The sequence below is a fragment of the Poeciliopsis prolifica genome, unplaced genomic scaffold (genome assembly GCF_027474105.1).
Source record: "Poeciliopsis prolifica strain line A6 unplaced genomic scaffold, Auburn_PproV2 SCAFFOLD008, whole genome shotgun sequence".
Classification (NCBI taxonomy): domain Eukaryota; kingdom Metazoa; phylum Chordata; class Actinopteri; order Cyprinodontiformes; family Poeciliidae; genus Poeciliopsis; species Poeciliopsis prolifica.
In genome coordinates this window covers 15442733-15469114 of record NW_026562383.1, presented here as the reverse complement: position 1 = coordinate 15469114, position 26382 = coordinate 15442733, and the positions used below count along the sequence as shown (strand labels likewise).

The 26382-nt window shown below is 36.2% G+C and overlaps 1 protein-coding gene across 1 annotated transcript; it reads right to left on the bottom strand.

Annotated features, from left to right (window-relative positions):
• Nucleotides 1–1703: 1703 nt before the first annotated feature.
• On the bottom strand, nucleotides 1704–3807 carry LOC129362318 (aquaporin-1-like). Its single transcript, XM_055033780.1, has 4 exons — nucleotides 3358–3807; nucleotides 2743–2904; nucleotides 2495–2575; nucleotides 1704–2264 (listed from the first exon to the last, which is right to left on the bottom strand). The coding sequence occupies exons 1-4, from the start codon at nucleotides 3718–3720 to the stop codon at nucleotides 2085–2087; spliced, it is 786 nt and encodes a 261-aa protein (XP_054889755.1). The 5' UTR covers nucleotides 3721–3807; the 3' UTR covers nucleotides 1704–2084.
• Nucleotides 3808–26382: the final 22575 nt, after the last annotated feature.

The following is a 26382-nucleotide window of genomic DNA, read 5'->3' as shown; positions in this document are numbered from 1 at the left end:
ACATGTTCTATAAAATGATGGAGCTTAACTTGTAGCTTCAACAAATGAGTTTTGAACACACACCCAAAGTAAAACAGGATTATTCTTGAGATTGTGGTTCAGTTTTAAATGTCAAATTTATTTATATATGTCAATGTCAAATTTATTTATATAGCACTTTAAAACAGGTATAAAACTGCACCAAAGTGCTGCACAGGAACGACAGTAACACAAGTAGATAAAACAGAATATCAAAAAATTGCTTCAGTTAAAAGCGAACGAATAAAAATGAGTTCTGAGAAGCGATTTAAAATGATCCAGGCTGCTAGCAAATAACAAAGTATGAACATATTATCCAACTTAAGGAGCACTTCATACCTCCCTATGCACTCTACCGTGGAGTCTATGTGACACTGATTTATTCATTTGTTCTTTCCACTGACACCTATGTGTAGCCAGATTCTGTGACTGCGCTTACTGAGCACACTGAGAGCAGGACGTTACTTCCTGTTGGAAAGTCATGCAAAGACAGATAAAGGGGTAATGGGTCAGTTCACGAGCAGAAAGGGAACAAACGCAAACAGAAGAGAAATAAGGAGAACCCTGTTGTTTCCCAGAATGATTCATTTATTTGTCCAGAACAACAACACAAGTAGAATTGATATTCTGATAAGAAATAACTTCACTATTTTTTTCAGTCCTTTTCTTATTCTCTCCTTTTCAGTTGGAAATTAACAATCCAGCTCATCTTCCCCCCCCCCCCCAAGTGGTGAAATTGTGTCTCTTAGTCATCAGCTGAGCTACGAAAAAAAAAAAAATGCAGCACTTGCTTGTCAGCAAGACATGCACATATGAGGAGAGGTGTGTTAAAACCTTTTTGGTGCAAAATTTGAGGGGTCCATGAATAGTTTTTACTTACTTGCTCTGCAGAATGTTTATTTACATGTATAAATGATGGCTTGGTTGAATTTATGTAAATACATTTTTGAATATGCCGCAAAATCTCATCACGCCTCTTCTTTGTTTAACCATTACTATTTGACCACCAATTTCAACTCAGCTTTCACAACTCTGCCACCAGATTTCTTCACAGGTGCATAAAAAAGTAATTTGATAATTTTATCAAACTGTTTTTTTCATGAAAACCAATGTTACTTTTTGACCACATATTGTGGGCCAGCTATACTTTCTTCTTTTATCTCTGAAGAATATGACCTTTACCTTCATCCTATCTTGGGCTGTCATGCTGTGGAGGTACTTTTTTCTTTATCTTCATTTCTTTGGTTTCACACTCTGGGCTGCTGAGTTCTGCTTGTTAATGCAGGTGTCCACCTTTCATAAATTTTCTGACAAAGAAATGTTTTGATGCTTTATATAGAGTTCCAGGGAAAGGTAAAATGAATGTATGTTCATTTTTTGTATTTTTCTCTTTTGGCTTATTGGTCATAAGCTAAATTTGGAAGATTTGTTGCAAAATTGTCTAAGAATAAGTTAACCTGCTTCTTATTGGACTGGCTTTCGGTTACAATGTGTTTAGCAGTTACATCAAACCTAAAATGTTTTTGCACTGCACTGAATAGAGGTATTGGTTGTGTTTTAATGAAACCTTCAGCTTTCCATTTATAAATGGGTGAGTTTTTATAGTAGCAGCTAAAAAAAAGAAAAAAAAAGTCTACTTTATTTTCTACTAAACCATTAATAAATATGCAAACAGTTACAACTGCTCATGTTAAGTGTTTTTTTATTTTATTTATAAAAGTGAAACATTTGAGTGCACACACGATATCTTATCTGTCAGCAATAAGAAGTGATACAGAAATATAGAAATGTACAAAATGGCTCAACATACAATACTGATAAGGAAACAAAAGATTTTCCAAACTGCTTTGTCAGGATTTCAATACTCAGTGCACACTGAAGCAACAGTTTGGATGAATAAGTGAATTAGAAGGTGACACTAAATGACCCGTAGAAGGAAACCCCTTACCTTGTTGGTAATTAAAATAACACAAAAATGCTAAAATACTCTAAGGAGCTTTTCTGTTTTATATTTTATATCTTTTTACAATAGTATAGACATGTACATTGGGGTTAAGTGTGTGTAGCTATTTAGACATCATCTCCACGGTGGTCGCATCGTTGCCTCCGTTGACGTCGTAGTCCCCGACTGGCCCACTCACCAACACCTTCACGCGCTCTGGGAAGTCGTCAAATTTGGGCGACAGCAAGAAATCGTAAATGAGAGCCGCAGCCACGCCACCACACATCGGACCCACCCAGTACACCTGGAACAGACAACACTGATCAGTCAAACCACAAATAAGAAGGATTCCTGGTGAGCAAAGAAGCTTTCCTTTTGTCTGTGACTTATACTGAATTATTGATGAACTTTTTTTTAGCTATAATTAACTAATTTGCTTTTAAGAAGCAATTAAGTTTCTTAATATTGAGACATAATGAGTGTAGGGTTGTGGGGAGTGCATAAAATGCTTATGTGTTTTACCCATTGACTTACCCAGTGATCTGTGAAATCATTCAGGATCAAAGCTGGACCAAAGGAACGGGCTGGATTGATGCCACAGCCTGTGTAGCTGATCTGCAATCACAAAGTAATATCTTCTGGGATGAGGGATATTGACTAAAGCAAGCTATAAAATTCATGTTTTTTTGAGAGCTTTGTCACATTCACTGCTGGTTCACCACACTGAAACACGGTGCCCCTTTGCTGAATAAACCTTGCAATGTTTTTGAGGATCAACTCACAGCTGCCAAGTGTCCCAGGCAGACCGAGAGGCCAATGGCCAGGGGTGCCGAGCCGGTGACATCACGACGCCTTTTATCAGTGACTGCAATGACACACAGCACGAGCTGGAACGTTGCCAGGAGCTCTATGCCTACGCCTTGGCTGGGGGTGACACCGTTAAGCTGTGAGGGTAAAAACAGAACAACAGGACTCTGTTAGTTGGTTTTACTTAGATGATAGTTTCCCATCCCCCCCTCCCAGTTTCTCAATTAGCAGTTTGCTGGGATTGTCCTGACACTTTGACAGTAACTTGGCAGAGAAACAGAATTCGGTTTTGTCAGAAGTTATCAATAGAGAAGTTATGTTTTTCAGCACTGCTCAAGGATAAGTCTTTGTCCGTAAAACCCAAGCTTCCAAAAGCACTTAACTCAAAGTGTTAATTATCCATATGTTCACTTTAAATTTCTTGCAGCTGTTAACCTGTTTTAATGATATCTTATTTGCTCTATGTAAGAGGGCAAGGTAAATAGTTTCAATTCAGCCTTATGAAAGCTACAACATGCTGAAATTAAATGCGGCTACATATCATTTTATTTATTTTTTTTTTTTGGAGAACTATCAAAATAAATACTTACAGAGTTCAGCCCCAGTGCAGCCGTGTCATTTGGACGTGTTCCATACACAATGCCACTGGCCAGAGCTGAGCCAAGCATTTGCGCCACAATGTACATCACTGCCTTAAATACACTGATCTGGCAGCTTGCAAGCATCCCGAGGGTCACTGCAGGGTTCAGGTGGGCTCCGCTGATGTGGCCTAAACTCTGGGCTAGAGTTGCAATTGCAAGTCCAAATGCCAGTGACACCTTCACCTCCTGGTCCGGATCAGTGTTGTTCTTGTTCCCGATAGCTGTGGAGATGCTGAGGAAAATGAAGAGGGTCATGCCAACCAGTTCAGCCAAAACAGCCCTCCAGAACTCTTTACTCTTGAACTCTCGCATGGTGGCGGATGAGGACTGGCTGTTTAGGGTTTAAGCTGAAGCTGGTCTTCTGGAAGGTCTGAGTAGTTAAACTCACAAACAACTGCAAACAGGCTGCATATATAAGGCCTGAGTGCTGATAATGGTTGGTAGGCGGGCTTTCAAAAAAAAAAAAAAAACTGAAAGAGAGGGCCATGCTGAATTAATGAGAAGACTAAAGACTGGTCTCTCACATCCCTCCCTCTGCTTCCTCCCTCTCCCAATAGCCTCTCTTTGGACCCCTCTCTGGTCTTTGGACTTTTGCGAGTAAGAGAACTGTGTCTTTAAATAGCTGTATCCCAAGGTAAAATTTCCTGAATAAAGTTTCCTTTAAAAATGACACATTTTGAGGATTTCAAGTCTGTTATGACTTTCTCATTTGTGTGCTTCATCTGTGAAATGACTCCCATACATAATGTTGTCACTTACTAACAGTTAGGGCCACTGACAGCACATACGGAGGAGTCAGATAAAATACAGACAACTCCCTATCTGACATTTAGGTCTCACCCTTCCTCCCAGAGCAGACACTTTCATAAGACCACCCAAATAAAGTCTTGCATGCCCTGTTTGGAGGGCACATTCTGAGACAAAGACAGGAAAATAATGCCATCATTATCAATTAGACTTATTGTGTTCTAAATTTTATCTTTAAAAAAATGTATTATAACTTTTTAAATGTTTAGCTTTTCAGCAAGTAACAGGTAATTAGAAGTACCGGTAATTACAGGGCCTTGTAGAAGAATTCATACATCTTGGATTATTTAACATATTGTAATGTTAAAACCACAAATTTGTTTCATTAAGATCAAAGTGAAAGGCATAACAGTGAAGAGGAAGGGGAATGATAAGTGGTGTTTATTTATTAATTTTTTTACAACTACTGACTTGCATATTACTGCATGGTTTGCTCAGGCAGAGTGTTGCCACAGTCTTTTTCATGCGGACCACAATTTTCATCTTCTCAATAAAGCATTTTCTTCCCCATATTTGCTATGTCTTCTACAAGGCTTGTGGGAAACTTCAAACAAGGCTTATTATCGATTTCTTTTTCTGTTCAACAATCTTCCCACTCTTCCAGAAAGGCCAGATATGTGGAGTAGATTACTAATAGCTGTTCTGCTGACAAATTTTTTCACCTGAGATGGGAATCTCTGTTGTCCACTTTCCATTATAGTGTTTAACTTGCTTGTTTCTTTAATTAAAACTCTTCTTGTCTCTCTCTGCCAGTTTAGATGAACAGCCAATTATTGGTAGGTTTATTCTTCTCGGTAACTTTCTTTCCTTGTGTCATTTGCTCACAAAGCAGCTACGTTTACACTGAGATTAAATTATACACGGGTGGTCTGTATAATTAAGCTCGTGAATTTCTACATTGGATTTTATGTAGGAATTTCAGCATAAAGACAAATGCTAATCATGCATTTGAGATCTTTGTAAAAAGAATAAAGAACCATTTATCATTTTCTTTCCATTCTACGGGTACGACTTGCTTTGAGTTGGTCTATCACAGCCTATCAAGTCGCAATAAAATTCATTATTCATTGACAAAATGTGTAAAAGTTCAGAGGTTATCAATACTTTCACAAGGCAAGTGTACATCAAACAATCCAAAATATTTTTGCATGTTCCACAATATGTTTTGTTCTTTATCTCAAATGAATGAAGCCACAGTAATTCATTAACTGAAAGGATGTTCTCTACACAGTTATTAGTTGTAGTGTTGAGCAAGCAGTGAAACATCAACCCTGTGAACAGAGCTGCCCGTTGCAGCTGACCCCAAACTCATGGGGTCAGCTGCATTCTAGCAAATAGAAACCCGAAACCTGGATCTTCTCAGCTGACCACCAAATATTCTAAAGCAAATTCTCACAAGATCACCAATCTGAATCTTTTTTATTGTTTGTTTTTGTTTGCATAGTGTTCCTAACATCACACCTTACTTCTCTGTTCATATTTTAACAGTTTTTATATCTTAGTTAAACAGTGTTTTCCATTAACTGTTCAGCTTTTTTTAAAAAAAAATTTAAATCTGTTTTTATGAGCTAAATTAATCTTGTGATTTATTTAAAGTTTTGTCTGTGCAACATCAAAATGAGAGAAGGGAAGGGGCCCATCCTTAAAAATATAGGCAGCATTTTAATTATTACCTAATCTCACTACAAAATGTGTGTCAGAGATGAAAATTTGCTTCAAGATTTCCTGCAGATCAATGAATCATGCAGAAATGTCCATGCATCAGCAGCCTTCTGTGTTTCTTACTCAAAATAATTTCTATGAAAATGTATGTTTTTGTCTTGCTTTAAGAAGATGTCTCAGTCTTTGTAATAGTTACATTCAGCATCTGCTCATTTGAAATCAATTTACTAAGGGAAACTCTATCAGTGCTCATAGTCCTGGAAAACCTACTCTGCAGGATCATAGATATTGAACTTCACATATTTCTGAAGTGAGGTGAAGTCATTATCAGTAAAGATAATGATGTTAGATATCAGAAAAAATAATGATACCAGATATCAGTAAATCTTTACTGATATCAGTAAAGATTATCAGTACTTTACTGCTTCAAAAAGATGTCATTTCAAAAAGATGTCATTCAAATTTATTGCCATCTCATAAAAGATAGCAATAAATTCTCAAAGTGGTGGAAGGCTAACACCTAGTCATCTAAATCAACTTATGATATGTGATTTTAGTTATTCAAAACAGCTCAAACTGAAAATGTTCAGATCCTTGGCATATAACCTTTTTGGATAACAACAACCTCAGCAATAACCTCCGTTTAGACATCAGATTTTTTGAGACCTAAAAATACATGAAAAGAAATCTTTAATATTTCCATATTAAATGCAACATACAACTACATCTTTGCATTTTTCATCATTTTTATGACTCATTTCTGAAGTCAAGCGGCTATGATATAGATATTTTACATGTAGACTGGAATATTTCATTCCTTTACTTTTTATGATTCCAACAATTAGTGTTAAAAGAAAATTAAAACCTTAAATAAAGAGTCAGACACTTAGTTTCCCTAAATGGTTTCTCGGCTGGGTCTTGGAGGATCCAGCTGTCTTGACAAATGTCCCAAAAGGCAATCACTAAAGAAGCGAGTTGTTCACAGACTTCTGTACCTAAGTAAATTTGAAGAAAGCTGAGTGGAAAGAAAAAGTAGGGTTAAAAAAGGTGCATCAGCAATAGAGACAACAGCAGTTCAACTCTCATGAAGAATTTGGGGGAGCTTCTCAAGGAGTGGACTGAGGCTCCTATGGGCTACAAGTGCCAAGCCACTTCTGAACCCGAGGAAAATGTCAGAGGCACATTCCTTTGCATAAGAAGAAAAATAACTTAATTGTTGCTCAGCGGTCCTCTATTTCAGATGACAATAAAGTTTGGATTTCATATAGAAATCAAGATCCCAGAGCCTCAAGGAAGAGGCACAGGATCTATGTTCCCTGAACTCCAGTGTGAAGCTTCCACCGTCAGTGAGGATCTGGGTGTATTGTCATCTGCTGGTTGGTTCACTATGTTTTTGTTTTTGTCTTCAAAGTCTATCAGTTTGCTCTGGAGCAACCAGCTTTGGTTCTCAATTGGAAAAAACGGTGACCACATGAGGAGGGTGAGAGTGTCAAATTCGCTTCAAACACCACGACTGTAATGATTAAACTGTGAACCCATCAGTCAGACACCTGAGATCTCCAGTGAGAGTTTATCAAATCTGGAATGTAATGATAAACTGAACTTTAAAAAGCATATCCTTGTTCTTTCTCCAGTATGACAAATGTGTATCAGATGAAAGAAATTTGAAAAATGTGGGACACAAAGAAAGCTATTTTTCTTTCATATCTTTATTTGTTTAGAGGTTTAGATTTGAGGAGAAAGGAGAAATCTGTTTAAATTCCAAAATCTCTCTGTTTGCTGGGAGAGTTGAGTGTCAAAATCAGAACAAGATAAATATCAATATAGCATAATTTATTTGCCCACTTCCTCTTCTCAATAATATCCTGTGCACATTCTGTTCTGGGCCTCCCAGACAAGAACCTAAACATCAAATTTCAGGACAGGAGTGGCCTGCAGACACTGAGAAATAGAGTTATCACAGAAGCCTTAACTAACATTTGTGTATGCAGGAGCGGTAAAAGTTTGGCATGTTCCAAACTAGCCAGAGGAGTGAAGATGAGTTCAGAGAACCAACGGGAAAGTCAAATGGGATTTGGATCTCTGCTGCACTCTGTCAAATTTGACTTTAAATGAGCTGCTCTCAGGGGAATAGACAGCTGGAGCTTTGCAGACAGATGAGACCCGGTAACATTAGCTATGGCCTGATGGCTTGATGAGAGATGAGAAAATTAATATTTTATAAAACATTTGTTGAAGATTTTCAGACATATTGGATGTGCTCTTGAAAATTAAAGTTTTTCCCCATAAAATATTGCTCTTGTACTTGGAATTATTATTGAAGAAAGAGTTTCTAATGTAAAATTAGAATAATAATTTCATATATCTGGAGGAGACACTGTCTAATTTTGATTTATGCAGTGTGGGCGTGTGTGTGTGCGTGCGTGTGTGTGTGTACAAAAGGATTCAGAGAAAATGGTGGGGGATGATGGCAAATTAGAATGAATAGCAATGGTAGCAATGAGTGGCAAGATTATCAAGTTTTGTCCAAGTTGGAGTCAGGAGCACTTCATCAGAAATGTTATTTTCATGCTCCAATGGCAACCAGCACCATGGTTGATGTATTTCTTCATGGGATTTAAAGAAAAAAAAAATATTATACATACAATGAAAAGGTTAATATATTATTGCTGAAAAAAAATCGTAAAGGCATTTGTGATACATATCTTGATTTATTTCTTTAAAAAAATGAAGACATTGATTTATTTAAAGAAATCAAACAATCAACCAAACAATCTTCTTGGTTGAAAGAAAAGTTTAAGTTAAATTCTGCCAGATGTAAGAATAATTTTGTGATTAACTGTTTGTGAATAAATAATTAGAATCCCACATAAGTTCATTTTAAATCTATCGTTACCCAGCTGTATTTACTTGTCTGCAGTAAGTACATATGTTTACCACAGTTGTTACAGCAAAAAGCAAAAATCCTCATTTGGCACATTTTTGCCTGCAGCTGTACATAACAAATGTATACAATAGGAAATTTATAGTGCTTTTGGTATTTCAGGAATCCCACACAGGATAAGTCATAGTTATTTATCCACTCTTTATCTCACAGTTTATTTTCTCTGTATAACACCAATCAGGCCCACAGAATTAGAAAAGGACCTTAACTCAGACTTAAATGTGAGATGGTCAAAAAAGTATTAATAGGATATGAACGTTTTTTTTAAAATGACACAGTTTGAAGCTCGAAGGGTGTTATTTATGTTGGAAGATGGTAGGAGTGGATGTTCTGAAACCTCTTATATGTTTCACTTTGGTGAACACTAACTTCTATATCTGGGTATCTGGGTGAGAAATACTTTAGTCCTGATATCAATGTTTCCTTGTCCTGAAACATTTAGCAAGAAACTTGAGAAAAAAAAAACATCTCAGCCAGGAATGTACCTTATATATTATTTGTAAAGTATTTTAGCCTATGAAATAGTGATGTATAAAAGCACAACAGTTGAATTGCTTTAATATTGTTAATTAGTATGTAGTTGTTGACAATTAGATTTCCCCTTTTCCACCAAGATGTCATAAGTTAAACCAGACAATTAGTTAAAAGTATAATTAGTGACAAAAAATTGCTGAATACCTAACTAAGTACCTTGAAATGTGACCTAGAATGCATAATTCATAAACTGTTTCCTGTTCAACCTGATGCAAATGTAAAAAGTGCTGCACTGTGACCTCTTTGGACTCAGTCTATTTGTCTATCTAATTATCTAGTTGTGTCTCCTTGGTAAGCAACTGTTGCACTGGCCAACGCTTCATTTAAAGCATTGAGTTTTAATTCAGATGTGCAACACAGCCACACTGTATACATTTTGCAGAACACCAATGGGACATTCAGTTGCATTCCTGTACAAATGGTCAAACACAAAACCACCCTGTATACTGTCATAGTATATAGGGTGACGTATACTGTGTCAGTGTGTACAAATGTATGTTTTTCATCTTGCCATCTGAGGAATGAAAATTGGTAATAAAAGCAATGGTCTTGTTTCATTCAACATTTCAGCTTCCCAGCTTAAAGCTCTGCTGTTCCTGTTTCCACACCACATTTTGTGTTCTCAATTAGTTCAGTCAGTGAATTGGTTCCCCACTAGTTCCCCATTGTCTCCATTCTTGAACTGCTGCAGCCTCTTGTGTGTAAATTTACCAGCTTGGAATGGGGGAGGCACAGGTAGATCCCTTTTTAAAGAAATAAGTAAAGAAAATTTAATCTTCAAATATCTATAGCGCAGGCAAGCCAATGAAAAATAAACAGGACAATAACGAGAATTAATTAAAGGAAAACATTAAATAGAATAATTATTGCTTTATTTTTTTTACCCTTAAGATTTTGGTCTGTCACAGTTTTCCTCCTGTACACCTTTAGTTTTACAGGGACGGCTTAGACTGAAACACACTGAGCATTTGATGAGAATACTGCATGCTGAGCAAACAGAATGAAGAATTTAAGACTGTAGAGCAGAGACAAAACAGAAACCAAGTGACCCATGAAACTCCTTTGGACAGTTCTGGACCCTTTTACTAATTGCTCAAAGTTATCTAATTATGGCCTGGCCACAAAATGTTTTGCCATCAAAGTAAGCATTACTTGTGGTAATAAACACTTTGCATCAGTTCTCATCATTTTATTGGATGAACGAAACATTTAAAAGGAACTCTCAAAAATATTAGCTGCTGTTTTGTTGTTTGTGACAAAGACATGACATCAAACACATGACTTAAATAATGAAAAGATTTCATGTCTTTCCAGGATTTACATTTTATGGCATACAAATTACAAGTATTTTTTTCTTCATAAACTGCTCACTTTTTAAACAGTAAGACCATCTGTGATTATAACTTTTAGAAATGTACCTTTAAAAAAAACAACAACAAAACGTGTCTCTTCACATTGCAGACAAATCACATAAATTCTTTTCTGACACCTACACTCTTCACTTACACACAACTTTACAGCAGTTGCAACACTATCGTAGTATCTTATCTTGCCATCTGAGGCTCATATCAGTTTAAATTTTAACAAATTATTCATTGCAGAGATTTCAAGATTGCCAAATAAAATTAACCTCTGCTCTTCAAATTTACAGACTGATGTGCATTGTAACAAAAAGTTATATTTCTCCTTCTTTTAGAAAGTGAATCGCTTGCATTGAATCAGCTTGAAGTCTTTGTTTAGTTTGGTTTCATGAGTAGATTTTCAAACACATGCAGAAGCTCTATTATCAATGTGAGATCCCCTCAGTTGTTAAGTGAGGCTCCTGCCTTCCTGCATGTTTATTACCAGTGTAAAACCTTTTTCCTATATTGCCTGACCTCTACAAAACTCTTACAAAAACATTTCTCAAGGTCTCAGCCAGCGGTTTGTGATGCTATGACAGCAGATCCAGCATCCCAGAAATTTTGCAGTTAAAAAATAAAGCACATACTGCTTTATTTAAAGCAGTAAATCACTTTCTAAAAGAAGAAAAAAACAACAGAGAAAAACATTGCAGACAAATCGCATTACATTCACCCCCAAAAAACATCTTGACTTCTTTCAAGTGGTAAAATGATAAGACAAACTAGGATGATTTCTATATTGTAAAAGCTGAACTCTACACTGATTTAATATGCACAAATGGTGATCTTTGTTTCTTTTAAACTTTTTTAACAGACAATAAAAAAGTTTTGCATGCTGACTTCACACATAGTAAAATAAACAACATCCTGTATAACAACTCTTTTTTCTTCCATTTTTTACTAAGACAGTTATGCGTTTTATTTGGTCTTTATAGTGATGTGCTATTTTGGTCTGAAAACACGTTTGTAAAATAATAAAATGTGGAGTGAAAACTGATAACCAAGGACTTTGTACTTGAAACAAGCTCATTCCTGGATCTCGTCCAATATGTTACATTATTTGCTCTGACCTGCTTATTGAGAGTATTGGAAACTGAGCTTTTAATTACATTCCTGTCAGATAAATAATGTAGGTCTTTTTCTGATTTGGCACCACGTGCAGACCTTATTGCAATATTTTTTATTTACTTACTGTCCTCTCCTTTCCTTTCTTTGACTTTTTCCTTTTACGTCTGATCAAGATAGTGCAGCACAGTCTCTGTGGATGCTCTCACACAGAGGAGATCACCATTTCCTTCCAGTGTTGTTTTAAAAAAGGATCAGGATATCTACAAAAGTTGCCTACTGTTTTAGAAGAAAGACTACCATGGAGGTTGAGGTCTACCAAGTAAAAACTCAGTGCCCTTCCTTTTCCATTATATTTCCTATAAGCAGGTAATTTCAGCTGCATTTATTCCCACTTGTTAGATTTATAGCCCAAAGCAGGAAGCATGAGTTATCCTGTTTGTCTGCTTCTTACCCTCTGGGACATGTTTTACTGTCAATCATCTTGACAACTTAAGTCAATGAACTGCAGGTAATTTTTCCCCCTACTGCTATTTTGCTAGTCAGCCATTCACTATAGGGTTGACAGTCAGTGTATAAAAGTGCTTTCACATGAAACATCTGGTTTGTTGTAGATGTTATACTCAGAAGGAAGCAAATAAACACTAAAATGGATTCTTGAATTTAAAAAGAGAGATGAATTGTATAACTTAAAAACTTGAATTTCATCAAGCTAATTTATTCACCAATTTGATCAAACAAGTACCTTGTTGCAAAGTAAATTGTGACACAATATTTTTCAAGTATTTGCATGCTTCTCCAATATATGGAGAAATGACGTTTCCACTGAAGAAAATTCGCCATTTATTTTTTAAATTTACAAATAAAAATTTGACTTATTATTATATTTAACCACCCTGAATTAACACTTTGTAGAACCACCTGGTGCTAAAATTACAGATGAAAGTCATTAAAGGTCTTTTTTTTTTCTTTTACCAGTTCTGCACACTTAAAGACTGAATTTGAAACTTTTTGTTTTGCAAAATAGCTCAAGCTCAGACAGGAAAGCATCTTTGAATGCCAATTCATAAGTCTTCCTGCAGATTCTCAATTGGCTCTAAGCTCAAACTTTAAATAGGGCATTCTAACACATGAATAAGATTTGAACTAATTTATTTAAGCACAGCTCTATGTATATGTTGCTATCCTAACTGAAGGTGAAGCCCAGTGGAGCGTCATGTTTATTGCCTCTACCTTGCTTAAATTGTGCAATATTTAGCTCTCTTCATCTTCTCATGAACTCTCACTAAATTGGATTTCCACAACATATGGGAATGAAAAAGGAGTATTTTGCAGTGTTTGTTTCTGTCCACACATAACATTGTGATGGTAGGTCAGAAAGCTTTGATCGTATTTCACCACAAGTATCCTCTGCGTGGCTTGTGACAAATTATAAACAGACTTTTAGTGACCCATTCTCAACAATAAAACTCTTCTTATCACTTATCACAGTTATTCTGTCAACAATTTCTGCCATTTGAGATGTGAATTTCTAAAATTCCTCTGGGACAATCATGGACCTTTATCATGTCTATCTTGTTAATTCCTTTCTTGGCTCTCTTCTCTGTTTCAGTGCAAAGTCATTTCTAGCCAGGCTTTCCAGGGTGCCTTATCCTTTCCACTCTAGATAATGGATTGGACAGTGTGAACTGTCTAAAGCGTAAGATATTGTTTTATAACCTAAAGTTGCTTTAAACTTCTACACAACTGTCCTGTATTGTGCGGAACTGTTTAGAAGACATCTGAGACTTTCACAGGTCAGTTGGAGTTACAGTCAGAATATATAACATGTAAATAATATTTAACTTCTAAAAGCAATTGGCTGCTATGTAATTAATTTAGGGGTATCAGAGCAGAGGAGGGAGATACAAATGCATTTCAGAGTTTGGAAATAAAAATGTGAAGCTCATTTCATTTACAGCTTGATCATGCATATCGTCTTCAATGACTGCATGCTGACACAACAGCAATGCATGTTATTTTTACATGTGGAAACAATGTATATTGTACATTTATATTTTTATATGTCTCTTAAAATATAAAGGTGAAGGTTTTGCATTTGCATGGCATACTTAACTTTATTTACATGTGAAACTCCTGTTTGAGCCCAAAAATCTTCCAACATGGTGCTGGCTTGTCAGTGCTGGTGTGTGGGTGTGACGGTAAATGCACTGATTTGTATCAGTGAGTTTATTGGGTTGTAAATTGCAGAGAAGCCTTTATCAGCCAAGATGTTTTTTTTTCTTTTTTAGATAAATGTTAGAATTTGCAATACATCAGAACTGTGACATTATGTCATTACAACCCTTTAAACCCATGTCGTCTCAGTAATTACGGTATTTCTACAAGTCAAGTCAAGTTTCAGCCTATGTGCTTTCATTCAAGATAAAATTTGCATGTAAACATTTTACTGTTATATGAATAATGTTCATTATGGTCCGCATAACAACCATATTAGTAAATCTGAATGTGCAAAAGGAACTTAAACTGCAAAAAAGTCAACTTTCTTGGCAGCTCGTGAATAGGTAAACTATTTCCAAATTGACAGCACCCAGGAATGATTTAACGTTATTATGCTACACAATGTGGGTGCTTATTTTGCAACACAGACACACACACACATATGCATGCATGGAAAACATATCTTTGCAAATGATTATACAATTTAGTTGATCAAGTAAATTCATCATTTTCAATAAACTTGCAAAACAAATTAAATCATTATGAAAGGTATGCTGAGGTTGCTGCTCAAACATTTTTCAGTTCAAAGAGATTTTACAGATCATTTTGCAGCTCCACCCAACATAAAAACTCAATAGATTTAGAGCACAAGCTGATAACAAAATGTATTACTGTATCAATTACAATCTGATGTAAGCAACAGGACAAAAAAATAATAAACATCTTAATAAAATTGTATCCAGCCTCTTATAACTCAATATCAGTTATTAGAGCAATCAGTTAAAAACGCTTGCAGCCCTTTGCCACAACACCTAAATGTTTTGTCAACCTTGTTTACTTAATGGCCATATAAACTCAATAATTACATGACACCGAAAGATTGACACATTAAGAAAATAATTAAAATTGGTTAGAAATGATTTTGATGCCCTATGAGTAGAACCATTATTCACAGATTGTAAAACATGGAGATATCATATTCTATGAGAAGGAGAAACATTTGAAAAACTCTGGCATAAAGTCAAGCATCACCTTCAACAAGCTAAAGGAAATGAGAAGGTAAAAACAAGGAACTGGTGAACAAATGTTCATTTTGGACCACCATCAGCTCAGTCATATCATGTGCAAGGTGCAAAGGGACTCAAAATTCTGAGAAAAGAGGGGACAAAAGACAAAAGACACGTCACTGGGAGACTGGTCGTGGAAACAGAGGAAGTTGCTGACTGTGGAAACTGTGAAAGAGTTATACAGCAAGACTGGGTTGCTGACAGGAAATAATATAAGACCAAGGAGGCTGGTTAGAGAAAGATAAGAGATCATGACATTGACAAGGTGGAAAGGTACAAGGCGGTGAGCAGATTATACCAAACATTCAGAACCTGCACAGCCTGCTGTGAGTGTATGGTATCATTCATTTAATATATGATTTAGTTTTAATAAAAATTAACTGATCATGAAAATTGATAGCTTTTAATAAAACACATATGAGAAGTATAATATTAATGCTGCATTATTCCATGTTTCCTTCAATTATATATCTATATATCTATATATCTATATCTCTCTCTCTCTCTCTCTATATATATATATATATATATATATATATATATATATATATATATATATATATATATATATATATATATATATATATATATATATATATATATATATATATATATATATATATATATATAGATATATATATATATATCTATATATATATATATATATATATATATATATATATATATATATATATATATATATATATATATATATATATATATATATATATATATATATATATCTACATTGGGATGTCATTCAGAATAGAGAAGTGCAGTCAGCTGGTCACAAAGAGGGGGAAGGTCATTCACACAGAAGGGGTCTCACTCCAAGAAGGAACAATAGCAGACATAGAGGACAGTTACAAATACCTAGGTATACCACAAGCAAATGGCAACCTTGAAGAGGTCACAAGGAAAGGAGCCACAGCTAAATACCTCCAACGAATAAGGCAAGTCCTGAGAAGCCAGCTCAATGGCAAGAACAAAATCTGTGCAATAAACAGCTATGCCTTGCCAGTAATCAGATACCCTGCTGGAATAATTAGCTGGCCAAAGGAGGAGATAAAAGCCACAGATATTAAGAGACAGTTCAGCACATAACAGCAGGGTGCAAGATACTGGCAGGGAAAGCGTACATGGAACGACATAACCAAGTGGCAGGCATAGTGTACAGAAACATCTGTGCAGAATATAGACTGGAAACCCCGAGATCAAAGTGGGAAACACCCCCAAAGGTGGTGGAGAACGCCAGAGCTAAGATCCTGTGGGACTTCCAGATCCAGACTGACAGAATGGTAATGGCGAACCAACCAGATATTGTCGTAGTGGATAAACAACAGAGGAAAGCCGTTGTGGTAGATGTAGCAATACCAAGCGACTGCAACATCAGGAAAAAGGAGCACGAGAAACTGGAGAAATACCAGGGCCTCAGGGAAGAACTGGAGAGGGCCTGGAAGGTGAAGACCACAATGGTGCCTGTGGTCATCGGGGCCCTCGGGGCAGTAACCCCCAAACTGGAGCAGTGGCTACAACAAATCCTAGGAACAACATCAGACATATCAGTCCAGAAATGTGCAGTCCTTGGCACAGCCAAGATACTGCAGGACCTTCAAGCTCCCAGGCCTCTGGTAGAGGACCCGAGCTCAGAGGATAAGAACCACCCGCGGTGGGTGAGAAGGGAATTTATATATATATATATATATATATATATATATATATATATATATATATATATATATATATATATATATATATATATATATATATATATATATATATATATATATATATATATATATATATATATATATATATTATATATATATTATATATATATATATATATATAAAATATATATTCCAGCATTGCACCTTCAGCACATAGTCACAACAATACTTCTAATTATGTCATTAACAGCCATTCTTAGGTGTGCTAGTTTGAGAAGTTTTTTTTTCATCCTTATTGACCATTCTCTTATCTGTATGTTATTGACACAGTTGGGCTCAAAGGGGAAGGTAGGTGCAAATTATTGCCTTTATGGCTTTATGGGTGACCTTACATCTCTGCCCTGGGGATAAAAAGGATGTCACCCCACTGGTCAAGACACAATGCAAGGAACTGGGATGCGAGGTCTGAGATCTTTATGACAGTAACTAATCAGATAGCACAAAAGAAGACTGCGTCAGAAGGAAGCTTTTTTAGTTTTCCTCTATTGCAGATGCTCACCTCAAGAAAATACACATATACTCAAACTTTGACTCTGCTACTGTTACCGCTACAGAGAAAAGTAACTGAGATTGTCTTGTAGTGCCACAGTCTATCAAGACATATTCATGCACCTTGAAAGGTTTTCTGTTTTGGAATGTTAACATACTGTCAGTTGTTAAAAGTATGTTAACAACAGTATGTTACTCCTTACATTTGAGGAGTGAGATTATTAATTCTGGGAAAGAAACATGTGAAATACCATTAATTCTGACACAGCTTCTCAAATAAAAGGCCTGATAGTTTTATGTCTTTTTGTGTAAAACTTGGCTCTACTTACATCTTCCAACTAACAAACAGAATGTTCCCTGTTGGGAAATGAGGGAGAACCCTCCTCTTCTTTCCCTTCCCATGCCACAATCTTCTCCAGGAGATCCTGTCTCCGTAAGAGTCATTGGTGAGGGGCGTCATTGTCTTTGATCTAGTGAAAAGCGGTGGCCAGAACAATGTGGGGGGGATGCTGCTGTTTATTGGGCTGTGTCCCAGGTGTCCCAGGCTGTCTACCAGATTCTTGGTAATAATCAATAATGATATTCTGAGTAGTCTTTTTCTGGTCGAGGAAGAGAGTCACATAAGGTATTCAGGTTGCTTTGAGAGGCCTTGTTGTCCAAGGATCTACCATTGAGTCATATGGAGAAAGTCGCAAGAGTATGTGTGTCCAGAAATGTCTGACGTGCTCAGATATTGTAAAACAAGGTCCCGTATCCCTGCCAGCTCCGGACCTGACGTTCGTAACTACTAATTACCCTACTGGGAATAGCAAAACATACAACAACGGAAGAGCATCCTAATATAATCTGATCTGATCATTTTGTACACACCAATATTTGTAGGAGCTTTTCAGAGAATCCTGATTTTCAAAAACTGACTCACAGAGATTTTCCTGACTTCAAGAACTTCCAAGAACTTTGACGTAGAATAGAAACTAACAAACAAAGAAACAAACGTTTCAAAATTGGCTGCTATGACCTAACAACAGCCGTTAAGATGATAAGTTGCACTTGGAGACTGGAAAACCCCTTTAGTCCCTTGGCCATGACCGAGGAGATTTCTTTTTAATGGTTGAGGAAGGGCTGAAGAGAGGAAGTCAATAAAGTTTTATTAAAATTAGTCATTGTAGTTTTCTTGCAGTAAGTAGCTGACATAAACCATTCAGCACTGTCCAACAATTTGAAGTCCAGTGGAGTACCTCACCAAAGCATAATTTTTTAAAATAATATAACCACAAAGTGTTTTTTGGGGAATTTAACAGAATACAGTTTTAGATGCATCCACCCTTAGCTGAATGTCTTCAATAAGGTTCTGTTTGTCACTATCATGAGCAGGACATCAACGTGCTGCAGCTGTGGTCAAGTCTGCTGATGGATGCAACAACACTCAGCAATGGAGAACCTTCAGGTTGTGGTTTTGATTAATTCAAATAAACCGACATTTAATTTAGCCTTTTAGGAAGTTCTTGCTGGCCCAAGTATAATACTAAAAACTTAAATCAGCAGATAATTTTGACATACATATAAATATACATTCTGGCACTTACATGCACAACCTTTTACATTTAGGAGCAGTCAAAATATTTAAGCCAAAACCCACACATTGACTTTATATATATATATATATATATATATATATATATATATATATATATATATATATATATATATATATATATATATATATATATAATAACAAATCCAAAATAAAATTAAATTAATATGCAGTTCAGGTGCTTCACAGATAAATTGCAGCTTCACCAGAACTCTGATCACAGATGCACTATTTCTCTCTTCTTCATTGCTGTCTGTTCTTCAGCGATGAGGTGCTAGCAGAGCTGCTAATTCAAGATCATTCTGCTCCAAAACTTACTGCATGTATTCCTGGAGCTGCTTGTGCTTAAACTCATAACTTCCTTCCTCCAGCCCGAACAGCTTTCTGATAGCAGATGGCATACTGTATCTGCAGTACACAGCTAAACTATATGAGAAATGTTGGTTGGAGTTTGCTATGAGGTAATCACGAGCAAGTCAACAACTGAGGTCAGCTGTCCACAAAATAGTTTCTTAAGTACATACAAAAATATGAAAAGAGTCAAGCAGAGCCACTCCAGATCTGCAAATGGACAATTTATCTGCCCTATGCAGAGAAGGACAGCACCTATTAGGGGTCCTTGGATGGAAAAGCACCTACATAGCTATATTATCTTACTAGCAATCACTAATGAACCGTTCATTTGATTGGGGATGGGATGCATCTAAAACATGCATGTATGATTATATTTCTTGATGAATAGACTTGGGTACCCCTGCAATAGACCAACATAAAACATTTCATAAGTATAAAGTGGAAGGATAACAATGCATCCTTGAAGAATTTGATGAAGGTGGTAGTTTCAAGGTAATTTGTGAAGTGTTGTGTTTTCTCCCACACAGTTGTTCAGTAGGTTTTTGTCTCAACAGACAAGAGCATCTTCTGCCCCGTATTTGCCGTGTCCCTTGCATGGCTTTTTGCTAACTTCAAACAGGGTTTGCTCTAACTTTATTTCACCAATTCCTTTCTCTGTATTTTTATTGTAACCTTTTTTATTTTGTAATTACATCACAATGCATGCATTTCCTAAATGCCTTGCTGACAGCAATAAATCTTGCATACAAACCATTCTGTCTACTGTTGAAATCTCTGAAGGTTGCTAATCAGTGGGTGGTGGACTGGGAACTCAAGGAGAACTTCGCTGTTGTCTATCTAGCAGGTGTTGGCTCCAGAGGCACAGGATCTTCTCACAGAGAGCTGCTCCCTGGGGCGTAAAAAATGACTCTCTTGTCTCCTATTCTGTAGTATTGACGGCCTTATCAGGGGAAGGAAACAATCTGGGAGCTGCTTCCCTGCATTGTGTGTTATTGTTTCCCCTAGTGAGAGGGGGTGGCATTAGTCAGCAGAGAAAGATAACATTTCAGCTCTGGCTCAAGGTGTTTTTGCTTATGCTTTTGAAGAATTTCAAATCTGGTTTGGCTCAAAAATGTGGCTTATTTTAAAAATAGCAATAACAGTACAGCAAACAAAAATGGACTCTAGGACAAACCTTTCCATAAAAGGCATGTAATATTCTGAGGTTCTGGAACCCTGTGGAATCATTTCAATTTTTATAAAAACTAAGCTCCAATTTTGACACTATTTTACTACAAGAAGCAACTTTTATTTCACTTTAAATCTGTTTAATCAGTGAGTCGTGTTACTGAATAGCAAGAGGCAGACCTATTCACTTCCACTCGCAAAGAACGGTGCCAAGATTTCACTGTGCCAGATTGGTTGAAGAACAAAGAATTTCCTCTGCCATTTATTTAATGGATAGCTGGGCTTTGTTGTCACATCGTTGGCACTTTTCCCACTGCTTATCGCCATAGATATCCAACATCTACACATATTAGTGAGAAGTGCAAGACAAGGTGATTCAATGTGCAGACTAAGTAGTGAAATGTTGCAGTGATCTGAAAAAAGCAGATTCATGTTTGTTAATGTTCACTGTTTGATGACGTCCTGGCCTGCTGGTGACGCAAATCTGACACTTCCTTGGGGAGCAAATGAGTGTCTTTGGTGAATAAGCCTCGAAGGAATTCCACTGAACATCTCCATGTTTTGCTTTATCCATCTCTGACAAGATGATTATTGATATTCTTGGGGATGGCATTGCTTGTAAAACTTAAGAATTTAGAAAAAGAGAAAACAAATGTTTTATTATCCAGCAGAAAGGGAAATCCAAACACTTATTTTATTATTTCCTTCTGAATTTTATGTCTTACTAAATAGATATTTGGATATGGATAATTATAACATCAAAACAGTAAAAATGTCAAATGTACAAATCTTCAAGTTTTTTAATCTTAAAAAAATATTTGTAATCAATCAGACATGTTACGAATTCATTGGCGAGAGCCCAGGTTTTCACTAGCTGAAAACCTGATATTCAGACCATTTTTATTGTCAAAATAGCTCAACCTCAATCAGGTTGGATGGAATAATGTTCAATTTAATTCACAATCCACATTTCAGAAAACAGCATTTCAATAAATTTGTACCCTCTAAATTTTGGACATTTTCTCCAAGCCCATGGATTTGCTGATATTCGTCATATCTAATTATACCTGCAGCAATTCCTGCGGTGTAATGTCTTTGTTTAGTGAGTTAGTATTTAGAATGTAATTTGGCAGACCTCTTCTTGTTAATGTTCTGAGTCACACACAGGGTTGGGATTCATTGGCCACAACGGTTTTTCTTCTCCATTTGGAGATCAAAGGGTTTTAGGCCATCAGTATGAAAGTGCTACACTGTCTGACCTCTCCCTGTTTTCTCCACAGATTTTCCTTCTCAAACAATTTTCACCTGTTAAAAGCTGTTTGATGTTTCACTCCATGGCTAAGAAACTGGATCGAAGACAGACACTGCAATTTTACCTGCAAAAGTGTTTCCTAAGCCCACTGTGTCGTTGGAATTTATTCTTTTATTCTCATTCCTTCTAAAACATAATAGAAACTATAATGTTTTGGCTTCTATTTTACATATTTTGAATCCAAAAACACATTTGTAAAAGTGTAACTGCAATTAACCTGGGGAACAAAGCCACAGTTTATGTCCTGCAGGTGATGCGCCAGCTGAAGGTGAACATTTGGGCTTTCAAAACCTTCCCTGGATTGCACAGAGCATAGATATGTAGCACTTTGATAGATGGTGTCCTCCATGCCTCAGCATAAATCTGTCCGCCCACCAGAGGGTAAATAATTACTGGCACTGAGATTTTATTGGTCAGTAGCTTAATGACTTCAATTCTTAATGCCATTAGTGAAACTGTCACACCTTTTGATCTAATTAATCTCAGATATAAAACTTATGTAGGACAGGTTATGTCCAGCCTTTCAATTTCCAAAAGATATTTTCATATATTTTTATAAAATGTTTTTGGCAGGATCCTAGAAAAATCTGACTATTTGAGTTTCACCTTTATGATGTGGAACAAGACAAAAAGGAGTGTCTTTTATACGAGTGGCTCACCTTTCTTTTTCCAAAAAGGAAACAAAAAATAGCAGAATGACAGTCGTTTTCTTGAGTCCTTTTTGCCAGTCTGTTGCTGCAGTTTTCAACAAAGCTCCCATGGAGAGTAATAAAAGCTATTATAGATTCAGCACGGGTGTAGGGCCTCTTCGTTGAAATGGGATCAATTGCATGAGCAGAAGGCTGTTTCAGACCTATGCTAATGAGAGAGCTCTGCCAAGATGTTGAACAACGCTAAAGCCTAAATCTACCGCAAACACTCTTGTTTGTAAGATCGAAGAATAGATATAGATGGCTTTTTTAGCCCTCTTGTATCAAATGTGACTCACCAGATTGCACAGCTCTGTGGCTAAGATGCACATAAGACAAAATATCTGAAAATCTCTGTGATTTCAAAAAGTGTCAAAAAGTGACTCATTCTAAGTCTACAAGAAACAAAACAAAATACATTAGACCACTTTGATTAGAAAGACTCCCATTCATCTCTTTTAAAAGTATTTACTCAGCGTAAGGAGAGGCAAAATGCATCTTAATGGCACAACTTCAGGGATGAGGTATCTGCAAACAAAGCTCCAGACGCAACTGCATGCACAATCCACAAAATATTTTTTACACAATGGGTTAAGGTAGCGACGCAACAGATGTTGTCTACAAATCACGGCTCATTTGGCACAGGGCCAGTCATTGTGTCTTTAGCCATTTTCAAAACATGTGCTCCAGACCGAACTGGTTGACTTGTTTTCTTCTGGCTGGTCCGATAGGAGTGTTGCATCCTGTCTCAGTGTGCATTCATTCGTCAGTTTGTATCAGCTGGTGAAAACATTTTATGTCTGTGCAGACAAAATATTTTTCACCAAGAAATAAACAAATCATTATTCTCAAACTTGAAGATTTGATTTGTGAATGCAATTGGGGCCAGAGAAGGGAACTGTTGTCACACATTCTTTCACAAACTATAGTCCTGGTTGAACTTATGTGATTCTTTTGTGTGCAATAAACCATAATCAGGTTTTCTTGCATAATAGAGCAAACAACTTTTTTCACATCAGATAATGCTGCATTTTCACACTGAGGAACGGTCCTTTGTTCTGTACAAATGCCACAGAATGCTGAGTAAAATACTGTATCTGTATTTTTGAGCAAAAATAATGTCTTCTGTGCTTTTCATAAAGAAACTAAGGTTTCAGGCATTATTTTTATTGGCTTAAAACAAGATATTGTTTGATTTGGAAAATTCTGGATCTTTTTTAATTAATTAGTTGTTAGTTGGAGGAAAATGTACAACTTGTACAACTGGCTCTACAAGTTAAATCTCACAGTGACAGCTTGTCACTGTGGCTGTGTGGCAGAGTTGTCGTCTTGCAATCGGTTCCAGCTTCCTCCTGCCATATGTCGATGTGCCTCTGGGCAAGGCACTTAACCCCAAATTGCCTACCGATCTGCGTATCAGTGTATGAATGTGTGTGCGAATGGGTGAATGTGACTCTAGTGTAAAGCGCTTTGAGTGGTCAAAATGACTGGAAAAGCGCTATATAAGTTTAGTCCATTTATCATTTACCAAAGTAATTATAGAAAATAAATCCCGCGATGTACTTTACAGTGTTGAGATACTGTAATTGAATCCAAAGACTTTTGTCAGTTTTACAATGTTTTATTACCGTTTAGATTTACTCTCATATTTCTGGGAATGTGAAACGGGTGGACAGGAAACATTACTATTGTCAAAGCACTTGTACAAATATTAGGATGACATACTGATGAACTCAAAACAAGGAAGGTATGAGATTCATGTTATTGCAACTCAGTATCCTGCCATTGAAAGAGAGGATGAGTAAAATTAAGTTAGAAATTATGATTCTTTTGATTTAACTACCCAAAAAGTGCATTACATTTTTTTTCTTTTATATTGTGCTCTATTCATAGATGATCCAAATCATCTACAAATCATCTACAAATAGATTATTTTGGATTGACAATAGGTGTTTTATGATTATTGTGAACTGTTCTGTCCTCATTATAAATAGAACAACTCTTAAAATCTTTGGTTTTACACACAGTCCATATATTTTAACAGGGTTGAAATTAGGGGCATTGCAAAAATTTTATCTGCTTTGTCCTTTTTACAAACAGTTTTGATGCACCTTTGAGTTTTGTGTATTTATTTTTGCTGTACAAGTTGTGGTTGTTGATTTATGTAATGGTGTTAGATTACCTGAGTTTTTGCTGGTTGTAGCTCATCACTTCACATTAAACTCAAAACTTTAGAATTTAATTTGATTTCATCCTCTTTAGACCACTCTTATTCTGGAAGCACTGGAATTGAAATCTTTAAGCTCCACTGAAAACAGCATCATTTTAAGATTTGAATTTGCTGCCAGGGGTATTGGTGCATCCCAACCCCGTTAGGGAGAAGGGTGACCAGAAAATGGATGGATGGATGGATGGTATTGGTGCATTGCACCAGGTGAACAGAATAATAAAACACCAGCTAAAATCTGGAAAAACATGGCGCTTCTGGAATGACATAAAACTCTTTTCTGCTGAAAAATCAGGTCGGTGTCATAAAAGCAAACAATCTTGTAGGGATTTGAGATTTTCTGTGTTTATTTTGGTTTCTGTGTTCTGTGGAGTCTCTGTGTTGTCCTGTCTACCCCTGATTAGTAACGCCTGTTCTTTGTTTCTCCTGATTGTCTCCCGTGTATTTAAACCCACCTGTGTTCCCTGTTCTTTGTTGGGTCCTTGTCTTTAGTCAAGTCTGTTGTCAGTCTATTTTTTTTTTGTTACCAGTTGCTACCAGTTTTGAGATTTAGCCTTCTGCCCATTCTGTGCTGCCTGCACTTTTGGATTATTTGTGTGCTATTCATCATTAAATTGTCACTTCTTTCATTTCAACCTGGAACAGAACATCTCCCTCAGCATCTCTATTACTGCACATAATGACAAATTAAGTTGAGTCTGCCATTTCCGATAAGAAAAACATTTAAATTAGGCCAGAATATTGTTGGTGGTAATAAAATGTGTTTTGTTTTTCTGAAATTTTCAAAGGGATTTTTGTCAAAAACTTGTTGGACTGTATGTCTATTTAAGGATGTATGTATAAATTTGGATTTCTAGAGTGTTAAACCTTTCTGCAGCAATGCTGAAATGGATCCTGCTGCTTATAGCTCAGATGAGAAGAGTCATGTGGATGACACAATAAGTGCAGAAGCAAACAATAGGAGTGAGATACAGCTATGTTATCACAGTTATTATGCAAGTGAAAGAGCGTTATGTAAAAGCAAAGCTGCAAGCATGCACAACATGTGAGAACTAAGATTTGTTGTAGCACATAAAAAATTACGTTAAAATTAAGTGAGCCTCCTTAATTCCACCTGTTGATTGATACTAAACTTGGTGTGGTACGTCTTTTGGGAGTACAGTTAAAACATAAAACTTGTGTCGAGCTCTTGGTATCTTTCTTGGGTGTTCATAATGATCTGATAAGTCAGTTAGTACTTCTAGGAATTTGAAAATGTTATCTTCTACACTTCTGGAATGTTGCCTTGTGGGAGGTTCCTTGCAGTGGAAACATACCCTTTACTTGCAGGCCACATTTATGTCTTTTTGCTGTTCATAATAGCAAATTAAGAAAGATATATTAGAAAATTTTATATATATATATATATATATATATATATATATATATATATATATATATATATATATATATATATATATTTTTTTTTTTTTTGTCTTTTCCAAACCGGTCAGAAACTTAAAATTTCTTGACTCTAGTGACTTGAAGTATATTCTAGAAAGATTTATGCTCCTACCAGATGGTTTAAGCATTGGAGCCCTGAGAAGCATTAACAAGGTGGGGTCTGCAGTGCAACATAAATGGAAGTTCACTGGGATACAATACTGTTAAACTCACACATTCATGCTGCGTGACATAGGTCTGATTGACTCTTGTCACCCCTGCAATCAA

Bases quoted from the DNA above. Each gene is read 5' to 3' on its own strand.
- LOC129362318 (XM_055033780.1), bottom strand. From the start codon at position 3,720: ATGCGAGAGTTCAAGAGTAAAGAGTTCTGGAGGGCTGTTTTGGCTGAA. The intron at 2,576-2,742 runs GTGAGTTGATCC...TTGTGATTGCAG, and splicing joins GCCTGGGACACTTGGCAGCT to ATCAGCTACACAGGCTGTGG. The intron at 2,265-2,494 runs GTAAGTCAATGG...TGTCTGTTCCAG, and splicing joins ATGATTTCACAGATCACTGG to GTGTACTGGGTGGGTCCGAT.